The sequence below is a fragment of the Staurois parvus genome, unplaced genomic scaffold (assembly GCF_062004578.1).
Source record: "Staurois parvus isolate SC_StPar_1 unplaced genomic scaffold, SC_StPar_1.0 ptg000115l, whole genome shotgun sequence".
In the NCBI taxonomy this organism is placed as follows: domain Eukaryota; kingdom Metazoa; phylum Chordata; class Amphibia; order Anura; family Ranidae; genus Staurois; species Staurois parvus.
The window spans coordinates 1,705,106-1,722,500 of NW_028317911.1; the positions used below are offsets into that span (position 1 = coordinate 1,705,106).

At 43.3% G+C, this 17,395-nt stretch overlaps 1 protein-coding gene across 5 annotated transcripts in view; it reads left to right on the forward strand.

Annotated features, from left to right (window-relative positions):
* Positions 1–17,395, forward strand: part of LOC149467327 (lethal(3)malignant brain tumor-like protein 3) — an 83,095-nt gene that overhangs the window by 43,463 nt on the left and 22,237 nt on the right. For all 5 annotated transcript variants that reach the window (XM_089671899.1, XM_089671901.1, XM_089671902.1 and 2 more), the window contains exon 13: positions 9,814–9,899. In XM_089671899.1, the coding sequence (XP_089528025.1) occupies positions 9,814–9,899 (86 nt within the window). The remainder of the gene's footprint in view (positions 1–9,813; positions 9,900–17,395) is intronic.

Here is a 17,395-nt window from a genome sequence, read left to right on the forward strand (position 1 = left end):
GGTGTTGCAGTTTTTTGTGTCGCACAATTTGCACAGAGGTTTTTCAAATGCACATTTTTTGGAAAAAAAACACTTTAATGAATTTTAGTGAAAACAAACACAATATAATACCCAATTTTTGGTAAAATGTAAAAGCTATTACGCCATATCACGCTTTAAAATTGCACACGCCCGTGGGTTGGTGACAAACTATGATACATTAAATTATCCATAGGCAATGCTTAAAAATCTTTTACAGGTTACCAATTTAGATTTACACAGGGGGCCTAGTGCTAGAACTATTGCTCTCACTCTGATGTTATTACCTCGTGTGGTGTGATCATTGTTTATGTATGCTCATGGGACCAACATGTGCGTTTGCTTTTCCATGGGGGAACGGTGGCACTTTAAATTTCTTTTTTTTTTGTTACTATTATTTTTTTTATATATTTTTACACTGTATCTTTTTAAGTTTTTTTAAATCCCTTTTTTTTGCTATCATAAGGGATGAACATCATCCCTTGTGATAGCATGGGCCATGACCGGTCCTCTTTATGGAAAAATATGGGGTCTATGAGACCCCAGATATCTCCTCTGGCCTTCAAAGCAGCAGATTAAACCGAGTTTGGTTTGATCTGCTGATACACATCTGAAAGCGGCTTGTAAACAAAGGAACTGAAACCGGAAGTGATGAAATCCTTGTCACTTACGGTTTCTGCTGTTGCACAGTGGGAGGAACAAGATCTGTTCCTCTCACTGTGTTCCGGGAAGCAGATGCCATCCTTACCAGGCTCCCCGATCACTTGAGAAAGTCCAGTAAAGGCAATGGTGGGAGGGGGGTGGGACCCCCTTCTGCCTCCTGTAAAAGTAATCCAGTGGCAGCTTAGCCGCTAGAATTAGGTTTACATTGAATGGAATCGCTGGCCCTAAAAAATATCTACCTTCCAGTCCAGCGATGTACTGGTACTTTGCTGGTCATCAAGTGGTTAATATTGCATAGCAGAAAAAAGCGAAGTAATGCTATGTGAATGAGAACATGTAACAAATATAAGCAGGTGTTATCCCAGTTTGGCTGGTGTATGTGGTGTTAACATCTGGATGTGGGATGTACTTTACCAAAAGTTTTATTAATAAGTTGAAAATTTGAACGCATAGTATGTGATCACAGATCATGTACATAGAGATTCAAATGAATACAGTATCTCACAGAAGTGAGTACACCCCTCACATTTTTGTAAATATTTTATTATCTTTTCATGCGACAACACTAAAGAAATGTCTCTTTGCTACAATGTAAAGTAGTGAGTGTACAGCTTATATAACAGTGTATATTTGCTGTCCCCTCAAAATAACTCAACACACAGCCAGTAATGTCTAAACCGCTGGCAACAAAAGTGAGTACACCCCTAAGTGAAAATGTCTAAATTGTGCCCAATTAGCCATTTTCCCTCCCCAGTGTCATGTGACTCCTTAGTGTTAAAAGTTCTCAGGTGGGGAGCAATTGTTACATTTGGTGCTATCGCTCTCACTCTTTCATACTGGTCACTGGAAGTTCAACATGGCACCTCATGACAAAGAACTCTCTGAGGATCTGAAAAAAAAGATTTCTTGCTCTACATAAAGATGGCCTAGGCTATAAGAAGATTACCAAGACCCTGAAACTGAGTTGAAGCACAGTGAACCAAAAAGGTTTATCTTGGTCTCAAGTGTGTGTGGCGGCAACCAGGTGAGGAGTACAAAGACAAGTGTGCCTTTCCTACAGTCAAGCATGGTAGTGGAAGTGTCATGGTCTGGGGCTGCATGAGTGCTGCCAGCACTGGGTAACTACAGTTCATTGAGGGAACCATGAATGCCAACATGTACTGTGACATACTGAAGCAGAACATGATCCCCTCCCTTCGGAGACTGGACCGTAGGGCAGTATTCCAACATAATGACCCCAAACACACCTCCAAGATGACCAATGCCTTGCTGAAGAAGATGAGGGTAAAGGTGATGGACTGGCCAAGCATGTCTCCAGACCTAAACCCTATAGAACATCTGTAGGGCATCTTCAAACAGAAGGTGGAGGAGCGCAAGGTCTCTAACATCCACCAGCTCCGTGATGTCGTCATGGAGGAGTGGAAGAGGACTTCAGTGGCAACCTGTGAAGCTCTGGTGAACTCCATGCCCAAGAGGGTTAAGGCAGTGCTGAAAAATAATGGTGGCCACACAAAATATTGACACTTTGGGCCCAATTAGGACATTTTCACTTAGGGGTGTACTCACTTTTGTTGCCGGTGGTTTAGACATTAATGGCTGTGTGTTGAGTTATTTTGAGGGGTCAGCAAATTTACACTATTATACAAGCTGTACACTCACTACGTCACAATGTAGCAAAGTGTAATTTCTTCAGTGTTGTCACATGAAAAGATAGAATCAAATATTTACAAAAATGTAAGGGGTTTACTCACTTCTGTGTGATGCTGTAAATGTTGGGACATGACACGTGAGCATTATCCTAGTTAAAGAAATCATAATTCCCTGTCAAGGTTATCCAATACATACCTCAAACCAAAAGTTCATGTTGATAGGGTGCCGTTAGAGGCTGCTAGAAAAAAAGTTGCAAAAGTGAATTTACAGGTCGTGTACATAGCTTATTTCTCAACCATAGGATTGTAGGTATTGCCCTTAATAAAGGGACGTGGATCGGAATTGATCTCTCTGTAAGAAAAGGTAGAGGAATGAAGAAAGACTACTATAGGCGGGGAGAGGTATAAAGGGGAGGGAGGGGGAAAGTTCCCCCAAAGGCTGTCAGGAACAAGTAACATGGTTCAAAGAGGTCTGGATTTTTTTTTTTTAATTCTATTTTTAACTAGCATTAGTTGACCGTGGCTGGATGTTGCCACACACTAATTTTCAGAGCACCTTCAACCACCTTTGACCAAATGCAACCTTTCTCCATTAGTTTCTGCCTTCTATATGAAATGATCACAGTTGCTTGCGGTATAATACTTTTACAAAACAAATAATAAATGCACGTATTCAGTATTTGCATAAAAATGTGCATGTATTATTTTATGGTAAATGAGCCCACAAAGCATTGCAACCACAGTCGGTGAATCACAGGTGCAATGCCTGGCTCCTCCAGACTCTTCCTCCAGCTCTATCTGTACTGAGGTACAGGCTTTCAGTTAGAGAGCAGGAGGACGTGTTAATGGGCTATGAGTGTGGTGATCACTAGGAACTAATGGTGCGGTGGAAGACAGGATTTGTAGTTTAAAAATTCACAGGAGCACAGCTTGCCAAAATTCTCTGAAAATTGTTTGTGGCCTGCATTATGACCGATGTTAAAAATATTTTATTACACCTCTAAGCTCTAGTTATTTTTAGGCATAGAAGCTATTTGCCTTCCTTGTTCCAGTGGTGCATCTTCTACGGCTCGGGGCCCTGCACACTTCCAGGTTTCACCCTGGGTGGCACAGCTGCAGCCAATGAGGTGTTTCTGCAGCACCAGGCTGAATTCCTAAAGGGCTGGTGTACACCATGAACAGACTCCCATCTTACATTTGTTCACTTGATGCTGACATTCCATGTTTCCTAATCCTGTCCTACTGTGCCTCTGTCCCTGAGCATCCCTGTCCCTGCTTCTCCCACCACCTGGTCCACACAGTCCAATGTCAATGTCCAGTGCTCAACCTGTCACTGGCATTGTGGTTTGCATTCTTTCCAGCATGCTCCATCTGTTGCTCCTGGCTGACTGCACTGGTTTTGGTTTTCTCCATCTGTTGCTCCTGGCCTCTGGTACTGTTTCAGGCATGTTATACCTGTCACTCCTGGCCACAGACATTGTTCTTGGCATGCTCCATGTGTCTCTCTTGAATCTTGGCACTGTTCCTGGTATGCCCCAGTTGCAATAACTCTTCTCCCTTGCAGCAAGGCAGCACCACTCCTGAAGCACTTCATTGCCAGCTTTGCCCGTCCAAGCCCTTGCTGCTGGGCACAGCTAATCCTGTTCTATTCCTTTTGACAAACTCTGTGCCTCTGAGCTCCTGCAGCTGTGCACATGTTCTCCTTCTATCCTCCATTTGCTAAACTCTTCTACTTTGAACCCAGCCAGGTACATTCGAACTTCTCTCTTTGCTCTTATTTTTCCAACTATGTGCAAGTATCTGGCAAACCAACCTGGGAGTGCAGTGCGGTGCAGTTGAGTTCAGATCCTGGTGGGAAAATCCCTGGTTTATAACACCTGTCCCTTGGTGAACCCCTACATTGTCAGAGCAGGGTGCAGTTCATTAAATTTTTTTTAGTTAGTTTGCATGGGCATCACATGATGAACCCTACTACTGAACCTCTACCTGAGGAGGACCCACTTCAGGCATTGGCACGGAGACTGAATGTCCAAGAGTCGTGCTAATGACCTTTCTGCAGCCTGTCCAACTGCCTCGACTAGTTACAGAAGAATATTCTGGTAACATCCTCACGTTATGCTCCTCCAGCTGCTGTCTGTATCACCAGTTGGAAATGCCTCTTCCACTCTCCACGTGTCACCTTCACCATGCTACTTTGGTGATCCATCTGCCTACAGAGGGTTCCTGAACCTTGTATCATACATTCAAACTGCAACCTAGCAACTTTCCCATGGACCAGACTAAAGTGACAAATCTCATCTCATTATCATCTGATGATGCTCTTAAATGGGCTTTGCTCCATTTGGCAGCACAAGGACTCCCTCTTTTCTGACATTGATCTTTCTACTGGCCTTCAAACACACTTTTAATAAACCTGGCTGAACCTACTCTGTTGCAACTACTTTTCTTCATTTACAAAAAGGATCTGCTGACAGTGCTCTGCTACTCCACTACCACTATTGTCAGCCATTATGCAGTTTAATTTTGCGCTTCTGCAGTACACTGTCCTGGAACAATGAGGCCCTAGTGTATACCTTATGGTAGGGCCTAAATGCACTTGGCTGCTCTCAGTCACGTTTCTAAAGCCATGGAGTTGTACAGGATTGCCAACAATCTTAAAAAGGTATTAATTTGCCCTTCCTCATGCAGATGCAGCATTCCTTCTCATACAGCATAAGGACGAGTCTCTCCATCCTTGCATTGAGTACCATGGACTGAATAACATCAATTTAAAGAACAAGCACCGTCTTCTGCCCATCAGCAAATTATTTGACCATGTTCTTGAGGACAACATTTTTTCAAAATTTGTCTTAGAAGGGCTTACAATCTCATCAAAATCTGTGCTGGAGACAAATGGAAGACCACCTTCAAAACCAGATACAGGTACTATGAATATCTGGTGATGCCCTTTTGGTCTGTGCAAAGCCCCAGCACTCTTTTAGCATTTTGTTAACCATATCTTTAGAGATCTACTGTACTCTAAAAGTCCATGGCAGTATACTTGGACGATATTTTGGTGTTCTTTTTGATCTCTCTTCCCACTCTTGTCACATCCACACTATTCTCCAGTAGCTTCGGGCCAACAAACTTAATGCAAAGCTGAAGAAATGTGTCTTTGAAGTGCGTGAAGTGCCATTCTTAGGATACATCATTCCATCATGGACTTCTCCAAAGCGCTTTCAATATTGAATTTGCCCCACTCACAAGCCTTAAGGACACCCAGAGATTATTGGGATTCTCCAATTATTATTGGCTATTTATTATCTTTTAAAATTTATTACAGGTATTTTATATATCACTGACCATTTATGCAGCACTTTTGCATATTCATTGTACCTTCACATTCGTTCCTGCCCTCAGGGAGCTTACAATCTCCTTATCTCACATGCATACATAGACATCCTAGGGCCAATGTAGACATAAGCCAATTAGCCTACCAGCATGTCTTTGGGTGTGAAAGGAAGCTCGGGTATTCAGAGAAAACCCACGCAAACACGAGCACATGCAAACGTCATGCAGGTAGTGTCCTGGTTGGAATTCAAACAGATGACCCTAATGTTGCAGAAGTTATAACTACTAAACCACTGTGATTATTAACAACTATCCCACCTTATGATGGGCATGCTGATACCTGGAGTTCAACTAGGCTCATCTATCCTGCAACCACTCTGCACACACTTGTCCTCTGCACTGGCCAGTATCTGCAGTACAACCTCTCTCCTGTCTTCTGACTCCAGAGATGGGGACAATCAGGCAAAGGAGGTACACCAGCAGTGCTGGAAAACTGACCTGTTCTCATCATAGCCAAAATGGCGATGGCAGCCATGCACCCTATTCCTCTTGTATGGTTTCAGTGCAGCCAAGAATCTTAGGAGGTGCCTCTACGCTGCTCCTTTTCAGCTGTTCTGGAACTTGGCTCTAACCTTGAACAGGACACAGAGGGCAGTTCTGAACAATTTGTAGCTTCTGTGGCACAAAAATTGGAGATCATCTGTAAGCCCATTCTGGCCCCTCAGATTGAAGGGGTAAATATTGCAGAAGTAGGATTTACAAACCTTACAGTACCTCTGCTGCAGAGGATCACGTAAGTACTACTGAGGAGACTTTATCTCCCTGAACACTGATTCCAGAGATATTAAGATGGAGCTTCTTGCTTGACAACAGAGAATAGAGGCTTTGAAAAATTGCTCCAGGCATAATAACCTAAGACTTACGGGTTTCCCTGAGAGGGCAGAACACTCTCCTAGAAACATGGCTTAAAGATTCTCTCTCTAACCTGGAAATCTTCATCTTCTTTGGCATAAAGCACTTTGCATCCTCCCACAGAAGCCACCTCCTGGGCCCAGACCCCTGATAGCCACTTTATCATGGAAGTTTATAATTCTTGCAATCTACTGTGCCGCCAGGGCTGTGGCAGAACTCCTCTTCAGTGGCAACTGCATTAACAGCTTTCTCTACTTCTCCCCTGAGATTTAAAGAAGACATGCCTTTATGAAGGTCAAGACAGACAGTTATGGAGATCAAGATTTGACTTCAGGGGAGAGACATTGCTTTGATGCACCCGGCTAAGCTTAGAATCTCCCTGAACGGCAAAACCACCTTCTTCTCCACACAGCCAGGACAGAAAACCATTGCTGTCAAGCCAATCCAGTGTTTCTAACATAACATATTACATGTTACGCCTTAAATACGGGTGTAACATATAACATGTTCCTAAAGGTGAACTTACCCTTTAAAACTCTTTGCTGATGAGTGCACTTTTTCATTGTACCAGTAGATGTCATTATTTGCATATTTATGGTGCTCTTCAAAGATTGCAGTTTTGGTTTAGGCCTGGTTCACACCTATGCAATTTGTTTTTCATCCTTTTCTCACGCGTTATTTTTTTTGTTATTCAGGTTAAAATGCATCAAAAACACATTTTAAAAATGCATCAAAAACACACTACATGCGTTTCTGCTGCATGTCCATTGAGGTCTATTAAATGTTGCATTTAAAAAAAAAGTCCCTGACTTTTTCCAAAAAACGCAGAGGCTGAAAAACGCATAGATGTGAACATGTCCTATAGGAAACTATGTTAAATGGATTGTAGTGCATTTCTGCAAAATGCACTAAACCACATAGTTGTGAACCAGGCTTTAAAGAGCAGGTGGGGTAGGGTTTAGGTTGCATCTCTCTTTGCTACATGAATAAAATTTCCCTGATTTTGTATATATATATTTTTTTTTTTAAGTTTTCTTATTTCTGATACAGCATCAGTGTTTGAACAAATTAAGATTGTCTCCTGGAATTCCAGGGGCCTAACTATACTTAAGTGGTCTCTGATTTTCTTGTTAAGCAGAAACCCCCACTAGTCTGACTCCAGGCACTACACTTTATGGCCTTCAAAAGGGTCCCCTTCCACATCTCTCTCTCTATCCATTCAGTCGTATCCAACCCTTGGCGATTGCATGGACCGTCACTCGTAAGCGACTTTTTCCATGAATTCTCTTAGCAATTATTTTACAGGGTAGGTTGCTAGGTCTTTCCCCAACCCCTACCATGCAGGAGATCCCGTGTGGCCAGGGATGAAACTAGGACAATTTAGACAGGAGTCAATTAACCTACCAGCATGTCTTTGGAGTGTGGGAGGAAAATGGAGTACCCGGAGGAAACCCACGCAAGCACAGGGAGAACATGCAAACTACATGCAGGAGGCGCCATGGTTGGGAATTGAACCCATAATCCATTTACTGCATGGCAGACGTGCTAACCACTAAGTCACTGTGCCGCCCTCCCCTTCCTCATACCAGATATTATAATGAATCCTATGGACCACTTATGTAATTCTTAAACTGTCTTTGCCAGAGCTGATATTTACTCTGGTTAATGTCTATATTCCACCTTACACCAAGTCTACCCCTTTCACGAACCTTACCCTTGAGGCACTCACCTTTTTTGACAGGCCTATGCTAATAATCAGAGACGGAGTTCCAAACCGTAAGACTGAACCTCTCCCCCCCCCCCCCCCATCCCCTTCTGTTGTACCTCAACTCTGGGTGCTCTGTGATTTCTTCATGGCTCTCCCTTTTATCTCTGTTCTGTGATCCCCTCTCCCAGCCTGTGATGGCTCAACACCCCCCCCCCCCTCCCTTCCACAGGGCGAAGATCGGATCTTCGGGATGGTAAAGGAGAAAGGGTCGACAAACATGTTTATCATGGTTATTGATTGCTTAAATGAACGCAAGAATGCTCAGTGCAGGGCACTGTGTGATCATTTATAACAGAAAACCTAGTAAACATCAGTCACATGTTTACAATGTCTTCCTGTTTGTGAATGAATACAAAAGCGCTCTGCACAGAGTATTCTTATGTTCATTACAAAGTACAGGGGAGAATTAGAATGTCCTGTGTCCTCAGGCTTTCTCTGAAAAGGGGAAACATTGGGGGACTGTTTAGCCCCCACCAGGTGCATCACCAAAGCTCCCTGACAGTAATGTAACAAATCTGAAATAAAATGAAAAAAATATATTTAAAGAATAAACACGTACACTGTGGTAATGCACAATACATGTGTTGGTGTACTACGGTGCAATACCAAGGAGCCTATTTATACCAGTGGCTATGGTGCCATACCAAGAGACATACCAGTTGCTGTTATTGTGCTCATAATGCGCTCTGGTGTGTGCATTTTATCTCAGCGCAATTCACACATGACACTGCGGATTGGGCATTCCACAACACATGGGTGTGAGGCCAACATCCAGATTTTTGATGTAAGTTGCTTATTTACAGTTGTGTTCCTTTTTTGGTTTTCACCATTTCACAAAAAAAGACACAATTTAAAATGTACAAATATTTGGGATTTATTAACGTAATAAAATGTTATTTAGATTAAGTAGAAAATCTGTAAGTTATGTTGTATTTTGTGTAATAATAATTTTAGAGGAGTTGTACTGAAATTATTATTTTGATAAACTGTTATTTCAGGACCTACCAAATTAGGAATTTTTTTTTTTTTATTCCTGTCCTGTGCTTTCAGAAAATGTTTTGTGTATGTGTGTTCAACAAAGGAAAAAAAACTCTGAAAGCTGTAAAACATTGCAAACGTTTAGCCACCTAGGATTAAATGTGGAGTTCGGGGCCTGGCAGTGAAAGCGTTAAAGCTAACGTCCAAGCAAGCTGCTCAGTACATGATTTAAATACATATATGGGCACTATTTTATATGCCACATCATTTGTTCTGTCCAGTCAGCCCTGATATTTACACAACCCTGCTAGATAGTGCCAGGTTGCAGCACATTTATCCGCTCATCCTTCAGCTCCCTGTTATCTCCTTCTGTCAGAAATTTCTTTATCAGCTCATGTGTATGCAGTAGATTTACAGGAGGATACTGTTTCTAAGTCAAGTCTAGATATAAATTTGTAGTTCATCTTTAGATGTAATCTCTTTTTTCTGTATTAGAATACAAAGACCCAAAAAGTTTCTCCTGGGACGCTTATTTGGAGAAGACAGGTGCTCTGGCAGCCCCATCAAGAGCCTTTAAATTGGTAAGTGTGCACTCTCAAATCCCAGGTTGCTTCACCAATTTACTGTATCTTTAAAGCATGTTTAAACTTCAAAACAAAAATTTCATATACTGGTGCTGCTAACTAGTCCTTAAACAAGGTGGGTGCATTATTTTTTCTTTTTTTTTTTTACTTGGTAATTTCACAGCCTCTGTATCTATGAAGGTAGCCATGAGTGTCACAGGCTGTACTTCAAACGTGTCTTCCTCTTTTGTCATCTAAAAATTTTAAAATAATACAGTTACTACATGTAAGGACTGATAAGCTTCAATACAATAAAGCTGAACTAATATCTCCATACATTCCTGTCTACTGGTCCTGCACCAGCATCATCTGAGTGCCAGTCTTCAGGCCTCTTCATTGGCTGGCAGAGGATGACATTACTCCTGCGCATGCGCAGAAGGCCATCATCCCAGCACTCAGGGACTATGAGCTGAGCTGTGCATGTACAACTGAGTTTACATTGCCAAAGCAGACAGCGAGCAGGCAGGTAGGGGCAATGCATTGCAGAAGAGCCTGCCTGCTTGCAGTTTTTTTACAGCAAGACTATTTCTGCTTTAAATTTTTGTTCTTCATTTTAGATACCTCTAACCTGAAAAGCATCTGCATTCTGTGGAATAATGTCCCCTAGCATTTGTGCCTATACTGAGGGAATGCTAATATACTATACCTATTGGACAACTGTTGGACTGCTGTCTATTTCCCTGACAACCCCAGTCTCAGCTAATGATTGCTTTCCAACCATTGTGGTTCCTAAACATGCAGTAACATAGGGTTTGTTCATAAACAAACATCATTTTTGTGTACACTCTCTGTGCAGGCAGACAGTTTTTAAGGAAAACACTACAGTGTTTTAAATAAAAACCCCAAAAAAAACCCCAAAAAACTTTTAGTCTATTTCTCAGTTTATAATGAACCAAACAAAATCCTGATGTGTACTTTAAAACAATGCAAATAATATTAGTGTAAGACTAATAAGATAAGTCAGACGGTTATTTTGAAATACAGTGCCTTGAAAAAGTATTCATACCCCTTGAAATTTTCCACATTTTGTCATGTTACAACCAAAAATGTAAATTACTTTTTTTGGGAATTTATGTGATAGACCAACACAAAGTGGCATATAATTGTGAAGTGGAAGGAAAATGATAAATGGTTTTCAACATTTTTTACAAATAAATATGTGAAAAGTGTCGTGTGCATTTGTATTCAGCCCCCCAGAGTCAATACTTTGTAGAACCGCCTTTCACTCCAATTACAGCTGCAAGTCTTTTTGGGGATGTCTCTACCAGCTTTTCACATCTAGAGAGTGAAATTGTTGCCCATTCTTTGCAAAATAGCTCAAGCTCTGTCAGATTGGATGGAGAAGGTCTGTGAACAGTAATTTTCACGTCTTGCCACAGATTCTCAATTGGATTTAGGTCTGGACTTTGACTGGGCCATTCTAACACATGAATATGCTGCGATTTAAACCATTCCTTTGTAGCTCTGCCCGTATGTTTAGGGTCGTTGTCCTGCTGGAAGGTGAACCTCCGCCCCAGTCTCAAGTCTTTTGCAGACTCTAACAGGTTTTCTTCTAAGATTGCCCTGTATTTGGCTGCATCCATCTTCCCGTCAACTCTGACCAGCTTCCCTGTCCCTGCTGAAGAGTAGCATCCCCACAACATTATGCTGCCACCACGTTTCACGGTGCGGATGGTTCATGGTGATGTGCAGTGTTTGTTTTCTCCAACACATAGCAATTTGCTTTTAGGCTGAAATTTTACATTTTGGTCTCATCTGACCAGAGCACCTTCTTCCACATGTTTGCTGTGTCCCCCACATGGCTGTGAGATGTTCAAAGCTTGGGATATTTTCTTATAACCTAACCCTGCTTTAAATTGCTCCACAACTTTATCTGTGACCTGTCTGGTGTGTTCCTTGGCCTTCATGATACTTTGTTCGCTAACGTTCTCTAACAAACCTCTAAGGGCTTCACTGAAAGCACACAGGTGAACTCTATTAATTCAGGGATGTTGAATTTGTATCGCCCGACGCCCGGGACATGTAGTTCCAGGTGTCGGGCAGGTAGCTTTTTCTTCAACATTTAGCTCTGTTGCAGGCAAGCAGCAGGGCTCACCTGTCAGGTGAAAGCATTCGGGCGGCACCGCTGCTGCCCAATTGCTTTCACACAGTCCACCAGGGCGCCGGCCTCCACCCCCCCCCTCCCTGCGTATGAACGCACCTGCGGGGGTGCTCACCAAGTCTCCCGGGCTCTGCTAGAGCTCTGTACTGTGAGCAGATGAGGGCTTTACAGAACAGCTGTATTTATGCTGAGATTAAACCACACACAGGTGGACTCTATTTACTAATTAGGTGACTTCTGAAGGCAATTGGTTCCACTAGATTTTAGTTAGGGGTATCAGAGTAAAGGGGGCTAAATACAAATGCACGCCACAATTTTCAGATATTTATTTGTAAAAAATGTTGAAAACCATTTATCATTTTCCTTCCACTTCACAATTATGTGCCACTTTGTGTTGGTCTATCACATAAAATCCCAATAAAATACATTTACGTTTTTGATTGTAACATGACAAATTGTGGAAAATTTCAAGGGGTATGAATACTTTTTCAAGGCACTGCATACCTGACATACTGGCACTGCTGAAATTTGGTTAGGATACCTGATCATTAAGACATTTAGCCATGAAGTCATCATTGTACATTTACAGACAGGTGGTGTGTCTGGTCCAATAAACAATAAGCAACAGTATAAGGTTACTATATCACCAAAAATATAATTGCACTGAGAAATATATATGCAAGAACAAAACGGGAACATTAGGAAACTTTCAAGTGATAGTAAAGTCCAATGCAATATTTTTGCTTTTAGGGGCCCCCTGCAAGTATGTGTCATAATGTCCTAGTATGCACCGTATATTGGTGGCAGGAGCTCTTGCATGTAAAATCACTCTACAGCTGTTTTGTGTTATCACATGTCATCAGGAGCAAACATGTTTGTTGGCTTGGCCACCTAACCTTACATCTGCTTCCCAGAATTTGGACTTGAGTATGGAAAGCCCTGCTTGGTACCATAAGTGCGATTGTAGACAATGGAGGCCATTCCCAATATACTCGGTGTCTCTAGCTCACGCTTCAGTAATGTTTCAGGGGCTGTCTGTAGTTACCCCCCTAAAGTGCCAGACACCGTTGGCCTGGAATTTTGCTAGAGTCTGTGCCATCTTCAGAGACTTTGCCTGGCATGGCGCTTCCTCTGTTCTATCCAGGGAGGACTTTACTGCAGTTATGCAGGACTTTATGTACCAAATGGCAAAACTGATTGCTGACCCTGAACGTAGGGGCCATAAGAACACTACTGCGCCTTACCCAGCATCATCACGATCTGATCTTCCTTTTGCACTAACAGCCTCTGAACCTTCAGCCACTAAGACTAAAGCTGAGTCTCTCAAATCCCTGACTCAATGTTGCACTCTGAAATCCCAGATTGCATCCACTAGGTCTGTCGTAGCCTCTGTTTATCAGGTAGACTTTCTGGCCTGTGTGGACATCAAGGAATTGTACTTGCATGTCCTCAATTTTCCAGCGCATCAGTGATTCCTTGAATTTTCTGTTGGCCTGCTACCTTCCAATTTGTGGTCCTGCCATTCTGTACTGCGGGTATTAACCAAGGTGCTGGCCCCTGTGTAAATCTTACTGCACTCACAGGGCATTCCCAGTATGGGATGTCATGATGACCTCCTGAGAGTACAGTCAGCATGGGTTATGGTAGACAATGTAGTCCTGAACATCAAGAGGTTTGGCGGGGTCCTGAACCTTCAGAAGTCAGTGCTGGAACCAGCCCATGACCTGGAATATCTGGGTCTAATCCTAAACACAGCTCAAACCAGAGGTTATCTTCCACAGGTTTCCAAGCCCCGACTCAGAGATTTCAGTCAAAGAGTTGTCCAACTCTTTGCATTTGCATGAGAGTCCTGGGCTGATGGTATCCTCCTTTTACATCTGCCCATTTCAACTCCAGCACCCTTTAACACAACACCCTTTGGTTGGAGGACAAATCATTCAAGTCCTTGGATAGGCAGATTCACCTGGCACCAAAGACAGGCTTTTCCTGGCCTGGTGTCTCAGGAATCTGCCTCTGAAGTTGAGTAAGAGTTCTCCAACCTTGTGGATGATCCTGATGATGAATGCCAACCTGTTGAGATAGTGTCCTGTGTACCTTGATGATGCTTGGGATTTGGACATCGAAGGAAACTCCTCACAATCAACATTCTGAAAGTTTGGTTGATTTGGTTTCTTAATTGTACATCAGAGGATAAAGAGTACTTCATATTTTTGAGTACTTGGGTTATGTTGCTGACGTCAGATGAATGGAGACTGGCAAAAAAGGCAGGAATTCTCCACCCAGGCATAACCTGTTCCAGCTCATTCACACCTCAGTTTATAGCTAGTGTTCTTTGGTGGTGGATGTGCCCACAGATGTCTTTTTTGAAAAATTCCTTTCTTGTGATTTAATTCTGTATTTATAACCTATTTTGAACACCTCTGCTGGGTTTGCTTATCCCTGGAGACAAAAAGGAACTGTACCCAGACCCCGCATGCATAATTGGAGATGACCTGTAAAGGTAACAATGGGCACTGGATTCTACAGGCAGTGATCACCAGGGTACAATGTATCCAGTGACCTTGCTGGCAGAGCGCTGTACACGTCTAGGACAGTGATCTTCTTAGGGATGAGTTGAATCCCTGATGGCCCTGTGGGACTCAGGTTAAGATTTGGCCTTCTTGCCCTGCAGCAAGGAATGACGAGTGCTTATGTTTCAGTTTTCTCTCGTGTTTCCTGGTGTATTTGGGGGTGTACAGAGTAAGAACTATGTACTGAGAGGCACACTGCAGTAGTGGTGTTCAAAAGGTGGAAGGGGTTTGGCAACGTTGTTGCGCATGTCTGAGCAGATGCCATTTTGACTCTATTTCTGCCTGGAAAGATGTGTGATTGGCAGCGCCTGGCTACAGCACAGGATAGACACCATTTCACCGCTAGTCCTGCTACTATCCGGGTTAGGCCCTGCACAGCCAAAGCAGTGCCAGTGCTCCACAAGTAGTGGAACATTTGTATTGGGGATGACTTGCCACTTAAGTGTCCAGCCTGATGGTCACTCCCAATTTGGGTTAAGCGGCCTACCAGCAAGCCATAGCATTACACAAGTGTGTGGTGGTGGTGGGGGGTTGGCATGGAGTAGTCTTGCAAATCTGCCTATCATGTGGGGAGGACCCCCCTGCACAGCTTACCATGTAATGAATGGATCCCCTAGGGTCAAATTAGCTCTGAATCCCTACACCTATCTGAAATTTCCACTGACTCAGGGGCACAGTCTTCCAGTACTTTTCTGCAGCCATTTCTGCTCTGTAACACTAGCTCACGGGGGTTCTCACTGGTTTAAAACACCTAGGGATGAAGTGTTGGAAGAGGAAACCTTTTGAGGATCGGGAATCCTCTGTAGAGTTTCAAGGTCTGGGGCTGTAGCAGACACAGAATACCACAGTGGGCTTCCTGTTAGACATGGTGCAAACTATCTTGACGGTCCTCTTCTAAAGTCACTGGATTTTGGTCCTGATAGCAGCCTAAACATCACAAATTTTTTCCTGTGCACCCTTACTTGCAGGAAGCGATGTATGCTGATTGGGTGCATCTGGAGATGTTTTCTCCTCTGAAGCATTTTTCTCAGCAGTACCCTATGGAGGAGGAATTCAACAATAAATGGGATTTTCTGGTGGTTGACCTGGCCATTTCCTACTTGAATAAGACCTTGACCGTCTTGGGATAAGGTCCTGGTCTTTAACACCACAGATTAGGGATTAGAGGCCTTCTTTAAGGCATCTTTTGTTACTGGCAGGAGCGTCCTGCAGCAGCTGTGCTTTTGGTTTGGGCCAAGCCCATAACTTTTTGGCCAAGCATATGTTTTGTTCCAGAGAATCAGACCCAGGGAATCTTTCCATCTGACAGTTCCTTAAAGAGCCTTGATTTTTTTTTTGTTGGAGGCCTTGAAACACTCCTTAAGACAAACAGAAGCCTGCATCCCAGTTTGCAAAGAAGAACTGGACCCCCAAGTCCTCCAGGATCTGAAGGTAGGTCCACATCGCTGTCAACGGTTGCCCCAACTCACACAGGTGGGAAGGATGTCTATTGGCCTTTGTGGTCATCTATGCTCAAGAAGTCACAGACAACTGGGTCTGCAGCATGGTGTCCAGATGTTTACAAGATGGAGTTTTGGTGCTTTCCCCTTCCATGCTTAATACCCTCACGGAATCTCCAAAGCCACAAAAAGTGTTTTTTTTTTTTGGTTTTTTTTCCTAGCTGTTCTGGAAAGGCTGCTGTTTTTAGGGGTTCATCCAGGGCCACCTTTAAGGAAGGGCAACAGAGGCAGCTGGCCTGGGCACAGTCATTGTTGTGGGCCCAAAGCAGCTGTCACATACTTGCCAACTGTACTGGTTTACATTCCCCTGTCTCTGGAAGTCTTTCACCCAGGCTGTGTCTGTTATCTTAGTGTGAAGAGTGCTGTCACTTATGCTGCCCAGCTCTATCCTATTGCCATGTACAGATGACTCCCATGTGAAGATCCTGTCAGCATTCACAATTTAATAACAGAGGCATTCATATATCAATAGTGGCGGCAATGTGGCATTCATATTTATATTATGCCCCCTGAGGTTCCAGCCACCAACACCTCTGCTGGTGGTCAGTGTAAATTCCCCCTTACATTAGTGGCCAGTTTGGAAATGTATTGGTTGTTGGTGTAAAATCCTTCATTACATTGGATGTCATTGTAAATTCTTCATTACATTTAGGGGTCAGGGCAAATTCCCCATTACATTGGTCATCAGTTTTAATCCCCCTAACATTTGTGGTCAGTGTAGAAATGTCTCCTCCCATCCCCATCAAGCACTGCCACTGATCCCGTCCCCCCAAGTACTGCCACTGATCCCGTCCCCCCAAGCACTGCCACTTATCCCATCAACCTCCCCCCCCCAGCACTGCCCATGATCCCAGGAGTGCTAGGAGTTTTCTGTCGGTGGGTCCCCTAACCTTCTCAGTCCATGATGTGCAGGCAGTGAAGTGATGATGTGCTGTAACCTTCCGCAACCAATCAGTGAGACACAATTAAGTGCTGTAACCTCTAGTCGCCAGAGATCATGTGTGGTAACCCCTAGCAACTAATCAGTGAGCCGTAATGTGTGCTGTAACCTCTTCAACTAGTAAGTGAGCGGTAATGCTGTAACCTCTGGCAATCAATTGCAATTGCTGCCTTATCTGCTGGAGTAAACTGATTTTGAGTTTAGCTGCTATTTATTGTATGCCTCAGAGCAGATGAAGAGCTAAATTTGATTGGGGGGCCCAAGAAAATGTTTGCCCAGGGTCCCATCAATATTAAAGACGGCCTTGGATTCATCACACCCGTGACAGGACAGGAGCGGTCTCA